Consider the following 13527-nt stretch of genomic DNA (forward strand, 5'->3'; position numbering starts at 1 on the left):
TATGTTTTGCACTTATTTGTGACTTCAACTTCAGTAAAAAGACAGGCAGACACACAGAAATGCAGCCTGAGTCACATATTGCAGCACTTATTACCCTGCCCCCCAAAGGGAAGGCAAGGGGTATTGTTTTTGGTTCGTTTTGTTTGTTTGTTTGTTTGTTTGTTTGTTTGTTTGTTTGTTTGTTAACACTCTAGCAGAAAACTATTGGTACAGTTCATACGAAATTGGGTTTATAGATCACCAGTGAGCCAGAATAGATGTCATTAGATTTTGGGAAAGTAGGTCAAGGTTTCAATTTTTAGGAATTTTTAAAATCTTTTTTCCCCCCATTTTTGCCCCCCAGTGGGTGAAAATTCAAATGTCTGTACCAGCAAAACTATTGGTTGAATTTAAACCAAATTGGGTTTATAGAACACCCGTGAGCCAGAATAGATGTGATTATATTTTGAGATAAGTAAGTCAAAGTTAAAATTTTTTATGAATTTTATCCCCCCCCCCCCCCATTTACTTAAAATGAGCAAAATTTGAAATGTCTGTAGCAGCAAAAGTATTGATTGAATTCATGCCAAATTGGGTTTATAGAATGCCAGTGAGCCAGAATAGATGTGATTACATTTTGGGAAAAGTGGGTTAAAGTTCAAATTTTTTATGAATTAAAAAAAAATCTCCCATTTGCTTATAATGGCTGAAATTTCAAATGTCTCTAAAAACATCCATTTTATTTCAATTTACTTCAAACTTGACACATATGTAGAAACAACTGATATGCTGACATCAGCACATGCATGGACACGATGACATCAGCTGGATTGATGCCAAAATGAGATACAATACATGCGAGGGGTGGGGTTTGTTGTGCCTGGAAACACTTGTAATGTTTTGTAGTGAGTTGCAAATTTTTTGTAATCTTATCCAGAATTTTACTAAATACAAAATTAGGTAGTTTTTTCAACTTTTTTGCCCAAAGCAATCCTATTTGAAGTGAGTGAAAGAGTCTGTATCAACTAACCAACCAATCAACCAACCAACCAGTGTACAAGAACTTGAGGTTCTCAAATACTAAAGTATTCATTTAGCCTTTATTATTTCCCTCAGGAAGAATCTGTTTGGATCCACTGAGGGAATACAAAAGACGTATCACAGAAAATTAAATACTGAGAGCATGACTTCTGTGTAGCTTCTTCTTTTATAGTTTGGAAAGCTACAGCTTAAAGATTCAACACTACTGAGACTGAGCACCAACACTAGTAGTGTATTTATTTTTTTTCATTCTGTTCATTGAAGCAGCTTTTAAAGTAAAACACATAGTGACTTAATTCATCCAGTCAAACATCTAATTATTACATTCAATCAACAGATAAAACATGGCAAATTGTTCATTCATAATAGGTTTTGTTTTCAATACCACAGCCTGTTTCTGCCTCAGTTTCAGCAGTTAACACTTCAGAGGTCGTGGATATTCACTGTGAGCAGCTGCCTCTGTTACACAATACATTTGTAGATTAATTTTCCATGTCACTCCTCTCCTCCTTTTCTCCTTCTGTTTTCGTACGGGGCTTCCTCCACTCTGTCCACTCTGCACCGAAGGCATAACTGCGAGGCCTTTCTCTGGGCTGAAAGTTTACTAGAGGTCTGTACAGCGCATTTTTAATGTTATCATTTCTCTTCTTCATCAGGGCTAAAGCAGGCGTCATTAGTCCGACATCAAAGCTCTGTCAAGGAACCAGAGGTGAAGAAAGCACATAACGCATTAACATTTCTCAAACGTTTATGCATCAGAGGATGTCATTTACCTCTAGCTTTTCAGCTGAGCATATTTTCATTTATATATTTTTTTCATAGTTTATTTGTTAATTTGCATCAGTGTAAATTTTCACTGAAAGTGTTCCTGAGGAAAACACCTGTATAAACTGTAGACACTAGATTCAGTTTATTATAAAGGTTTACAGCCATACTGTGAAATCATTAATAACTACTCTGATCAGCATAGACACTGGGGAAAGACATCTGAGGAGGAAACTGAGATTAAAAACTAAAAAAAAAAAAAAACCTGGTTTAATCCGTGCTGGAACTGATTGCTGTACAGTCCAGTAAAGGGGTACTTCTACTACTGTGTTCAAAAACCTAACACCTTTTTTTTCAACATACACTACACACTGTCAGATGTCAGATGTACACACTTACATCGGCTCTAAATCTCGGTACCGGGACTTCTTTCCCATCTCGGTCTGTGTCCTTGTTGTGAACGCTCAGGTCTAACATCGACTGGCTCATCTCTGACACAGCAGCCTTTGATTCTTTGAATCCTGAAGCGCTCTTCTGCCGTATCCTCTTCAGTATGTCACTCAGAGAGCCCACGTTCTCAGTCTGTGGCACCCTCAAGATGATCGGTTTCTTTAGGGACAGAAAGGCAACATATCTCAGTTTTGTCCACTGTACAGAAGATGTAGAATGTGAGTGTTTGGATAGAAAAGGTAATAAAGAAACCATTGACCTACTCTAGAAGATGGTTTGTTCTCCACTTGAAATTTAGGTTCATCTGTGCTGTTGGTCTCCTCCTCCAGAACGTTTTCCCTGGTTAAAAGTCTTGTCTTGGTAGGAGAAAGTGTTTCCATGCGGTGCACTGGTTCTGGTTCATTATCCACGTGTCTTGTTAATCTGTAGTCTGAATTTGTGAAGGGTTGTCTGGAAAGGGGTTTGTCTGTTTTGTGTTCCAACCTGCAAGTATAAATACATGTTAATATACTGACAGTCAGTAGAAACTTTGAGGTAGAAATGTATGCATATCTCTACTTGTAGGGGGGTTGTAATTATTCATTGTGGATTTATTGATAACTTAGTGCTGGGGTTGTTGAGATAATGAGTTGTCATGTTGTCATGGTTCATTGCACATGGGTTGGTCTCTTTGCAAAAGTGGACCAAATACACATTGATCAATACTCAGTATGTATCTGCAGAATTTGAGGATTGGTTTTGAAGGCCTATATAATGGCCCAAAAAAGGCCACCATTGTTTGTCCAGTGAACGGCATCATGCCACGTCTATCACATGAACAGCGTCTCTGGGCACTGGGTATGGTGGAGGCCGGTCTGAGCTACAGTGGTATAGCCAGGCCTATGTATGGGCTGTTCCCAACCCACAATCAGAAACCTGGTTGAACGCCACAACACCACAGGCTCTGTTGACGATAAACCGCGTCCAGGGTGAGAGAGAGTGACAACTCCCGACCAGGACCGCTACTGTTGTGACTTTGTGTTTCGCAGGTGCCATTTTCTTTTGTTAAGTTTCTTGTTTTGAAATTATTCCTGAAACTTTAGATTTTTGTTTCTGTATGCCGATATCCTAAACAAATGATTCATATCAAAAAAATTCCAGTTTAGGGTTTCAAAATAAAAATTATGTTGAAAAATATGGTCTCAAAGTTTTCATTGACCGTGAGGGTATATGGGAGTAAAAACACACACACATGAAGTTATTACTGGCCGCTCGTTGCCATGACACCTGAGGGGGGCGACTTGTCTGTACAATTTCAACCTTTATCATCAGGGTTGGATCTGCACCTATCCCCACCCACCACAATGTAGAGCCCCACACCCAAGAAGTCCCACTAACTGTATGTTCATAACCCATATAGACCTAGTGCTACTAATGTGGCAGCTCCAAAATAGTTTTTCTTTATATTGAAGTTTTCTTAAGTGATTCATTACCCTTTATTATAATATTATCCTCTGTATTTTGTGTTTTTATGTAAAAATCAGTTATTTTCCTATATTTAATTATCTGATCATGTAGATGTTCAGAAAAGCTTAGATTACATAACTGTTGTTGAGTGGATTTGTTGCTGTTATTATTTGGGCTGTCGTTGTTTATGATATTCTGTTTATGTTTTCTTTTCTTATATTCCTCTTATGTTTGAAGGTACTATCTTTATTCTATTGTTTTTTTTGGTAATGGTTTATTGTTCTTATTTATCTATTTTATTTATTTATTTATTTTGTTGTTTTTTAATCGTATGGCTTTTTAATCTATCTTGTATTTTATTCTTTTATTTGGGTTTTATTTATTCTTCTGTATAGCACTTTTTTTTTGTACAGTTTCTATGTCTTTAAATCTATTTTGTATTTTATTCTTCTATTTTGGTTTTAATTATTCTTCTGTACAGCACTTTGGTCCATTGCAGTTGTTTTAAAGTGCTTTATAAATAAAGTTGGATTGGATTGGATTCCTCATTTAATAGGTCTTATTTCATTTTATTTTATTGTCATCTTTTTTGTTTATTTGTTTTTTTTTTTCTGTCTTTCAGCCCAGTTTACTCAGTGCTTGTTCTAGTTATTGTTACCATTATAATCATCACTATGGTTGTTATTGTTAGTATTGTTTATATATTGTTGTGAGGGTCTTCGCCACCTTCTTCCTTTTTCTCCCCCCCTCACTCTATCCTTTTTTTCTCCCCCTTTCTTCTCCTCCCCTCTGTTCCTCCATGTCAGGTCCGGCATCGAAATGTGGTTCAACAAAACTCATAATAAGGACAGTAGAATATCAAGAGGAACCTCACCCCCAAAATGTTTTTTCGTTCACGAATTTTTGAAGTTTGGCCCATTTGTATTTTTGCAAGTTGCATATTTTTCACAGAAATTATTTTAGATTATACTGAATATATAAGAAAACGTAAGGACATCAAATACATTTAATTCTTCTAAATAGGTGTTGGTGAATTTTCATAGTTCCTAACAACATTAATTAAAAACTTAAATAAAATTTTCCACCAGTTTCATTGGATTTCTCAATCAAAATTTCGTTCTTTGTAGTTGCTTTATAGTTTTTTTGGTCCTGCATAAGAAAAGTTTTGCCACAGACCTTTCTAAATACAGCCAAAAGCCCACATCTTAAGATACTTCGGATAATTTGAATAAGGATTAGTTGAAATAGCTTTTATTATGAAAATATAATGAAGACGCTATTAACCCTTCATCATATAAAAAAAAGAGGACTATGAATGAATGAATGAATGAACGAATGAAAGTACCATGTGCACAAGTTTGTCACAGAATCAAAACACTTAAATAAATTTACTAAAAGTAGTGTAGAACTTTCATTGACATATGTTTTCATTTTTCCATTGAGACTTTCACTTTTTAAGAGCTGCACAGTTGTATTTGTAGAAGGTGTGTGTTGATATGGGGTTATGAAAAAACAGCTAATTTTTGTGGAACGTTTGTCGAATCTATACAGTTTATGGGAATTCCTATGTATCATCCTCCCATGCCAGCCTGCGAATACCAGATCCACCTCTACTATCAATACGTTGTAATTACCTCCGCCAAGGAGATTATGTTTTTGTCAGGGTTTGTTTGTTTGTTTGTTTGTTTGTCTGTCTGTCTGTCTGTCTGTCTGTCTGTCTGTTTGTCTGTCCGTTAGTGTGCAACATAACTCAAAAAGTTATGGACAGATTTTGATGAAATTATCAGGGTTTGTTGGAAATGGGATAAGGAAGAAATGATTAAATTTTGGTGGTGATCGGGGGTGGGGGAGCCCACGGGGGGGCCCATTTCCAACAAACCCTGAAAATTTCATCAAAATCTGTCCATAACTTTTTGAGTTATGTTGCACACTAACGGACAGACAAACAGACAGACAGACAGACAAACAAACAAACAAACAAACCCTGGCAAAAACATAACCTCCTTGGCGTGGGGGGGCCCACGGGGGGGGGGGGGGGGGGGGGGGGGGGGGCACTGATCAGCCTTGGCGGAGGTCTGCGCTCTCCGAGTGCTTCTAGTTTATATTAATTTCTCATACCACTTGTTTGATTTGACTGTTCGATCATTTTTCTTTTGTATAAATGTGGGACACCAGTCTGTATGTTGCTCTTCAAACATTTGCTGTGTCAAAAAATCCTAACAAATGTAAAACCAGGAAAAAGATAAATTTTTTTAATAATCATCTATTGTATGCTTTTCCCTGTAGGTGTTACCTTTTTGTTTTTTCAGGGTTTGATGAGTCTGTCAGGAAGGACTGTGTGTTGCTATGAAAACATGAAGTGAGACAAGATATCATGAAACAGACAGAAAGACAAAGATTACCATGACTATTATTTATGAGTTTTTGTCAGAAGTAGCTGCAACAAGACTCACCCGTGAGTTGGCGATAAATGAGGCAGATTGTTCATGACTGGAGAATTGTGCTCATGTATCCTGTCAAATTGCACAAAACAAAACAAAAAACATATTAATACTTTATACAAAAAATATGATATCCTTTTGAGACCCAGCGATGCATTTTTTGTCCTCTCCAGGGGGCAAGAATTTCACAGCTTTAGTTAGAATCAAATAAACAAAAATTATATCAACTGCAAAGAACATTCCATTTTTTTTTTTTAAATATCTAAAAAAAACTGTTGCATTATGCTGTTTCCTATCAAGACAGTTTTTTAATGTAAAAAAACCAACAACAAACAAAACCTTTCCTTTTCTGGGTCTTAAGTAGTGGTGGAATGTAACTAAGTATTTGTACTTTGTTATCGTACTTAAGTAAAAATAATAATGCATACTTTTGATTTTACTCCATTACTTTTTCGGGCACTTATCTGTACTTTCTACTCCACTGCATTTCTACAACTTATGCCATTACTCATTACATTTTATGAACATAATTTCCTGAAAATCTTGCATGAAAAAATACTTATCCTACTGATTGCATTGTGGTGCTGTTTGCCTTTGCCAACTAATCAGGCTGCTCTATCAGCTCCAATGATGGCAGCAGCAGTGGGTAGACTGGCTTAATTCCGAGAAGAAGTACAAAGTTGATTAAAGGGTTTGGAATGGCGCTCATACCTGTACTGCCATATTCTTGAGAGAGCCCCCCCACCACTAGTGTTTGGTTACTGTTGTGTTTTCTTTTTACTGCTCTAAACAGAACATAATGTTTTGAATAGTTTTGCAAGTAACTAAATGATTTAAAAATATGTCATGTCTTACCTGGTTTAACTTAATGGTAAATTAGCGGGGAATACCTAGTAGATAACTTGTCAGCCACAAGAATATAAGTTAGAGTAGTTACTGTACTGCAGAGAGCACACACAATAAGTACATCAGCCTTTCCAATACACATATACTGTATAGTTGGTTGTCATTATTATGAGCAGTGACTTTGGCAGTGACATAAGTATCTACATTCTTTAACAAAATGGCACAGTCCAGACATTGAGACAACCCACTGTGTGTGTACTTTTACTTAACCCCCCCCCCCCCAAGTACTTACTACTAAGTATGTATTTTTACTTAAGTAACATTGTTGAGGTAGTACTTCTACTTTTACTTGAGTGTTCAGGTTTGCACATACGTCACATGATCACATGGTTTTCTGTTTGCGACGCCATATTGGTAGGCAAGCTTTCAGGTTTTTCCTTATAGCAGGTAAGAAATAGATGCAATCAGCAGCAGTGGTAAATTGGTGTGGTCTGTCTGTTCTCTTTACTTATTGGCTGATGAGAGTTCAACTTTAGTGGCTGCGAAAGCCAGGGGGTGGAGATGATTATAACACAAGAAAATGTTGCTTTTTACGCTATCAAAAGTGACACAGAGTGCCGTAAAATACAGCGTTTCAAAGAGCCATAAGACGGTGCTTACTGCGCCGCTCTTAAAACAGTTCATGACGGCATAAAAAACAGCATTTTTGTGGGAATTTACGCTGCATTTTACAGTATTTTGGTGGTTTGGACGCCGTTTTTTATGGAATTTTTGTGGTTTGAACACCGTAAAACATGAAGGCTGGCAACCATCCAGCACCTGCCGAGTATGCAGCGACCATTTTATTGAGGGTAAGTGAATGCATTAAAACACAAATTAGTTTATGGCTACATAGACGTTACCAGTATTTAGTTCAATAAACATGTACCATAGGCAGCCCACCCCCATCCCTAACCGTTCTAAGTTTGGGTTTTTTTTTAGATGTTTGTTCAGATGTTTAGACTTCCCTTATTCTTGTTCCAGGAAAAAGTGACAATCCTATGTCCCCTGATTATGTGCCTTTGTTGTTTTCACACCTGATATACCAGATAGTTGTAAATATCTGGGTAGCTAACTGTCGGGTACTTCTGAGCACTGACAATAGCACGGAGTTTATCCAAGGTCAAGCTGTAGGGGTCCACGGTAATAGATCTTATCTTTTCTATATAACGAACCTTGGAGGTTCTATCAAGGGCTCTGGTAATATCGGACAGGACAATGGTGCCTTTATCACAAGCAGACATACTCGCAAATAACAAAACACGCAAACACGAGTCCGAAGAAAAACACAATATAAAGCAACTGTTCTGACTTTCTGGATCCAGATAGCGTGCCTACCAATATGGCGGTGTAAACAACAATCACATGACCAGTGACGTCAGCTGCAAGTCCTAAATATATTTTGCAGATTTGTACTTTTACTTAAGAACTAAGCTTCAGTATTTCATCCACCACTGGTCTCAGGAGTATATAACTCCAATTTCTATTTTTAAGAAACAACTTCTGGGGGTCCGTCAATGTGACGAACACTTTTTTGGTGAGATATTTACCTCTTGGTGTCCAAAAATTGGTTTCTACTCTCAGAGAAACCACCCATAGGTGTGTGGTGATTATCCAACTGCATGTTATTCTGCAGAGGTATTTGCATGGCCATGATGTCCTCATGGAGCTCAGGAGGATTGTCCAGAAACAAGGACTCTTTTGGGAAAACACCCATTTCTTCCCAGTCCAGGAGGGAATCAGCAGGTGGGGATGGGGGGTTTGTAACCTCAGACTCTAACGGCAGATGGTTTGGTAAAGTCACATCTGAATAGTCGTTCAGGTGGGTCCTATAGGTACAAACAGGCCTCCATGTGTCTGGGACAGGAAGTGAAGCCGCAAAAAGGATCCTGAACTCCCGATCGAATGAGTCTACGACGGGGCCGGTGAGGACAGTGACGAGCTGTCGGTGCAGGTGGGCGTCTGTCCACGTGAGGCTGCAGACGACAAAGACAGCCTGTCACATCACTTAACGCCTCACAGGCAAACATAACATGAGATGAAAGACATTACTGTTCACCTGTAGCTGCCATGGATGACTGTCTCCAAATCAACCAGAAGGAACTTTTCTTTCAGTTCTCCAACCACCACTCTTCCAGACCTTGAGCAGAAACTCTTCCCTCCAAGAACACGAACCTGCATGTTCTGCCAGATTATGAGCTCAAGTTGAAACACATAGTTGAAATACATCTACAGGCATGATGTCTATTTGACAACCTGGGAGTAAAACTGTATGAAGAAAGTTCACCTGTAACCAGTATCTGTGTAAAATCATACTGGGATTCATTATATGTAGTGACCACTGCTTAATAGTAGCCTTTTAGCAATAAACACACCTTACACCTGGAATATGCTCAGTTTAAGGGTATAAAATCAAAAAGTAAAGCACTAAACAAATTGAAATTAAGACTGTGATGGTCCTACAGTAGATACACTTCATCATCAGTCAATCAATCAAATTTTATTCATATAGCGCCAAATCATAATAAAAGTTATCTCATGACATTTTATATATAGAGCCGATTGAAACCAGACTCTGAAGCCAGTTTACAGAAACCATCAAATCATGAGTCAGAGGTGAATGCAAGGTTTGTCAAATTTCATGGAAATGTATTCAACAGTCTTGGATGTACAGCACTATATTGTTTTTGCAGGGGTGTAATGAGCATACATATGTATTTCTAGTTCTCTTTTCTTCTCATACAATAAGAGAATACAGGGAATGTGTGTGCAGCTGTAAAAGACACATACAAAACTGAACTAAATGGTAAATGGTAAAGGTTAAAGTCACTATTTATTGTGACCCCTGACCCCATGACAAGAAGCAGCACAAACAGAAACATCTAACATGGTGGATGAAACATCAGAAAACATCAGAAAATTAATGCAATAAATCTCATATAATCTGATTAAAAGGGTTTAAGATATATTAAGTGCAAAGGGAGGTCACATTAAATTCTTCCACTTTGGTTTATGGGGGCTGTTTTTTCCCTGAATGTTTTGTTTTTACTGCTGTAGATACTTCATATATATGCAGATTGTATCTTAAGACACAGAAATGCATATGTGTTGTCATTATAACTTTATCCCGTAAAGACCTAGAGTTACTTTTGTGGCAGTTCCCAAATGATTTTTTTTCTCTATTTAACCTTTCTTCAGGGATTTATCTTCATTTATTATAGTATTATCCTCTACATTTTGCATTTTTCAGTGCAAATCATGTATTTTTCCCCTATATTTAATTAGTTGATCATGTAGATGTTCATGAAAACTCAGAGCAAATTCAAAAGAGAGAAAACTGAAGAAAAAGTGACTTCAACTGAACATAAACCAAGTGTCTCCATCCTCTGTCATTGATCCACCTTCATGGGTTTTACTGGTGAATCAGTGTTGTAGAAGATGACGGTATTTCCATGTTCACTACGGAGCCTCTGAACGTCCAAATGGGTCATATCTGATGACTATGAAAAGATGATAAACTGCATTTTGCACCAATTATATTACATGCATTGATAGGATTAGTGGATCAACAGGTATTAAACAGTTTACATCAGCAGATGTTTTTGGTTCCCGGTGGAAGTTTGGGTCTTTATGGGTTAATAAACCAACAAACCTAATGCTGGCCTGGGGCTTTTGTACAGTACTGTATTCCACTCATATATACCGTATGCACACACACATCATTCACATTTTACATTTTAACGTTTACATTGATGTTTGTTATTACAGTTGCTCTGACATTATTTTGTTATCACTGATTTGCCATTATATGTTAGCAGCTGCATTATTTTCTGCATATTATTTTTACTCTCTCTGTGAAACATAAATTATTTAGTTGGAGCTTACAGTGTGCTTTCTGCCTCCCTTCACTGTAGATCATATGATGAAATTGTGCAAAGTAAACAGATAGATAGAGATATACTTAAAATTTGTGCAGAGATTGAAGACATGAGCTGCTGCTGGCACCTGATAAAACGCAGACAACTCTGAATGCTGCGCAACCAGTTCTGCTGTGCACCTCTGAAAGTACACCACATTCCTAAAAACTCTATCTTGCAGTTTATGAGATACCTTTAAAGCAGCCGATGTATGCAGCATGACTAGTTTCATGCACTCTAATGTTCTAGATGTTCTGACCTTTGTTGAATCCTTTATATAGCAGGTGGTGCAAATCAGAGTTTACGGTTTATTTATTTACACGGCAAACAAACTCAAGTGGCGCTGCTAGGTGTGTGCTGAGTCGTGGGAGGTGACTCACCGGATGCCTGAGCCTGTTGAGAGTGAAGTTCTCCTGAATGGACCTTTGGCTCAGGATGATGTAAACCGGAACGCCCCGAGAGGCTGCACCGCATAAGTCACCAATCACTGCCCCATCTGTCAGTCTGTCTGTCACAATGGCAATTACCTGCAGAGCACAGAAAATGTCAAGATACCTGTAATTAACAAGATCACTCAGAAAGTGACAGCCAAAATATTTCCATATTGCCATGATAAAATGAAAATGACCATCCTGTGTTAGTTTTAGTGTGTTCAGTGAAGTATGATAATGCAGTAGTATTGTTTAGTAGATTTATTTACCTGAGCTATAAAAACGCAAAATTAAATACATGTGTAAAATAACCAAAAAATATTACCTCCAATTAAAAAGAAAGTATATGCATTTTTTTTTTAACAGATAAAGACCCAGTGCTACTTTTGTGGCAGTTTGCAAATGAATTTTCTCCATACTACCCCTTTCTTAAGTGATTTATAACCATTTATTGTAGTATTACTCTCTTTATTTTGCATTTGTTCTGCAAAATTCAGGTATTATTTCTCTATTTAATTTACTGATCATATATATGTTCATAAAAGCTCAGAGTAAATTCAAAGGTTATTATATAAGAAATAAAGAAAACTGGAGAAAAAGTGACTTTTTCAGAAAAGTATATCATTAACAGAACATAATTAAAAATGCCTCCATCCACTGTCATTGATCCAACTCCATGGGCTTTACTGGTGAATCAGTGTTACAGAAGACGATGGTGTTTCCACATTCACTACAGAGCCTCTAAACGTCCAAATGGGTCATATCTGATGACCATGAAAAGATGAAGAACTATATTTTACACCAGTTATTTACATGTATTGATAAGATTAGTGGATCAACGGGTATTAAACAGTTTAAATCAGTAGATGGTTTTGGTGGGGGATGTTTGGGTCTTTATGGGTTAATCTGAAATAATAATTATAAAATTTTTACTTAAATCCATTAATTAAATCTTCAGTAACTTCGCATACTTGGCAGGCCTTCTGCAGGTGTCGTCGGATGACTTCTCTGACAGGAGGCTCCCCTTCAGCTGGAGGATTGGTGTGAACTGTAACATTAGCCTTTGTGGCCCAGGGGCTTTTCTCAGGCCAGCCCAGCTCCAAGTTTGGGGCTGGTAGGTCTGAGAGAGAAGGGAAGTAAGTGGAGAAGTCCTCCATCTCTGATCCCCCTTGGTCTCCATTCTCCTGTTTTTGCAGTGGACTCAGGTGGTAGTCCTCGGCCCAGCTGGTTATCTGACCCACCTCCTCAGGAGATAAGAAGCAGCCGGAGCGCTCTGAGCTGATGGAGCCGTAGAAGGCCTCCGGACCTGAACTCAGGAGCTTCTCCAAAGCCTGTCGCTCAGTCTCACAGTACAGAAACTCTGGTGAGGACTCTTTCACAGGTAAAAATACCACATTCTCATCGAGGCTCTGCTCTTGGGAATCTGACATGCCTGCAGTGTCTTCAGGAGCAGGTCCTACCCTATAATGAGCCAACTCCTGTCACCATCCACATTAGTCAACGTAGTCATTTCTTGTACCTTTTGGTTCCTTCATATCTCTGTGTGTTGGGTCTGACAGTCCTGAGGAGGTAGTTTCACCATCCTTCCATGTTCACATATCCTGTGTAAAATTTGTAATGTGCAGAATCAGGCTTCTCCTCTGTCAGGAGTTGAAACAAAGAAAAAAGTCAACAAGCTGTGACCACCTTTAAATTTAGCATTTTCAGCATAAAAAAACTCAGCTCATTGTGAAACTCACCTTTTAGCTGGCATGTGTCACCTCTCAGGGTTGAGTATTACTCATGAGTTCTCAGGTGCTGTAGTTGTTCATGTGTTCCCTCCCCTGCATGTCATCGCTCTACTCTTAACGCTTCCACTCCTTGTTACTAACATTGTTCTCAGATTCCTGGAATTCTCTGTGTTGACAGATCAGTTTGCTACTTTGACACATTCTCACAATCATATGGTGTCTGCTAAATCAAAACCTGCACACTGGTTTGTTCACATGTACACTTGTGGAATGAGTTAGATTTTTTTTCTGCACTCAGCTCATTTTCAGTTATGCAACATGCAGAAGATTTGTGCTTTGTTGTGATTTGCTTTATTGTTATAGAGCAATTTAGACATATAATATCACATTTGTCTTTTTTCTTTTGTTGGGCTCCTATTTACACAACAGTTTTTCTGTTTCC

At 38.0% G+C, this 13527-nt stretch overlaps 1 protein-coding gene across 1 annotated transcript; it reads right to left on the reverse strand.

The window, feature by feature from the left end:
* Positions 1 to 1421: 1421 nt before the first annotated feature.
* Positions 1422 to 13209, reverse strand: fam83e (family with sequence similarity 83 member E). The gene is made up of 10 exons (XM_030134103.1): positions 13095 to 13209; positions 12327 to 12995; positions 11305 to 11451; positions 9067 to 9191; positions 8558 to 8983; positions 6135 to 6194; positions 5975 to 6025; positions 2499 to 2718; positions 2185 to 2394; positions 1422 to 1712 (listed from the first exon to the last, which is right to left on the reverse strand). Exons 2-10 carry the CDS (start codon positions 12783 to 12785, stop codon positions 1503 to 1505), a joined length of 1908 nt encoding a protein of 635 aa, XP_029989963.1. The 5' UTR covers positions 12786 to 12995; positions 13095 to 13209; the 3' UTR covers positions 1422 to 1502.
* Positions 13210 to 13527: the final 318 nt, after the last annotated feature.

The sequence above is a fragment of the Sphaeramia orbicularis genome, chromosome 5 (assembly GCF_902148855.1).
Source record: "Sphaeramia orbicularis chromosome 5, fSphaOr1.1, whole genome shotgun sequence".
Lineage (NCBI taxonomy): Eukaryota > Metazoa > Chordata > Actinopteri > Kurtiformes > Apogonidae > Sphaeramia > Sphaeramia orbicularis.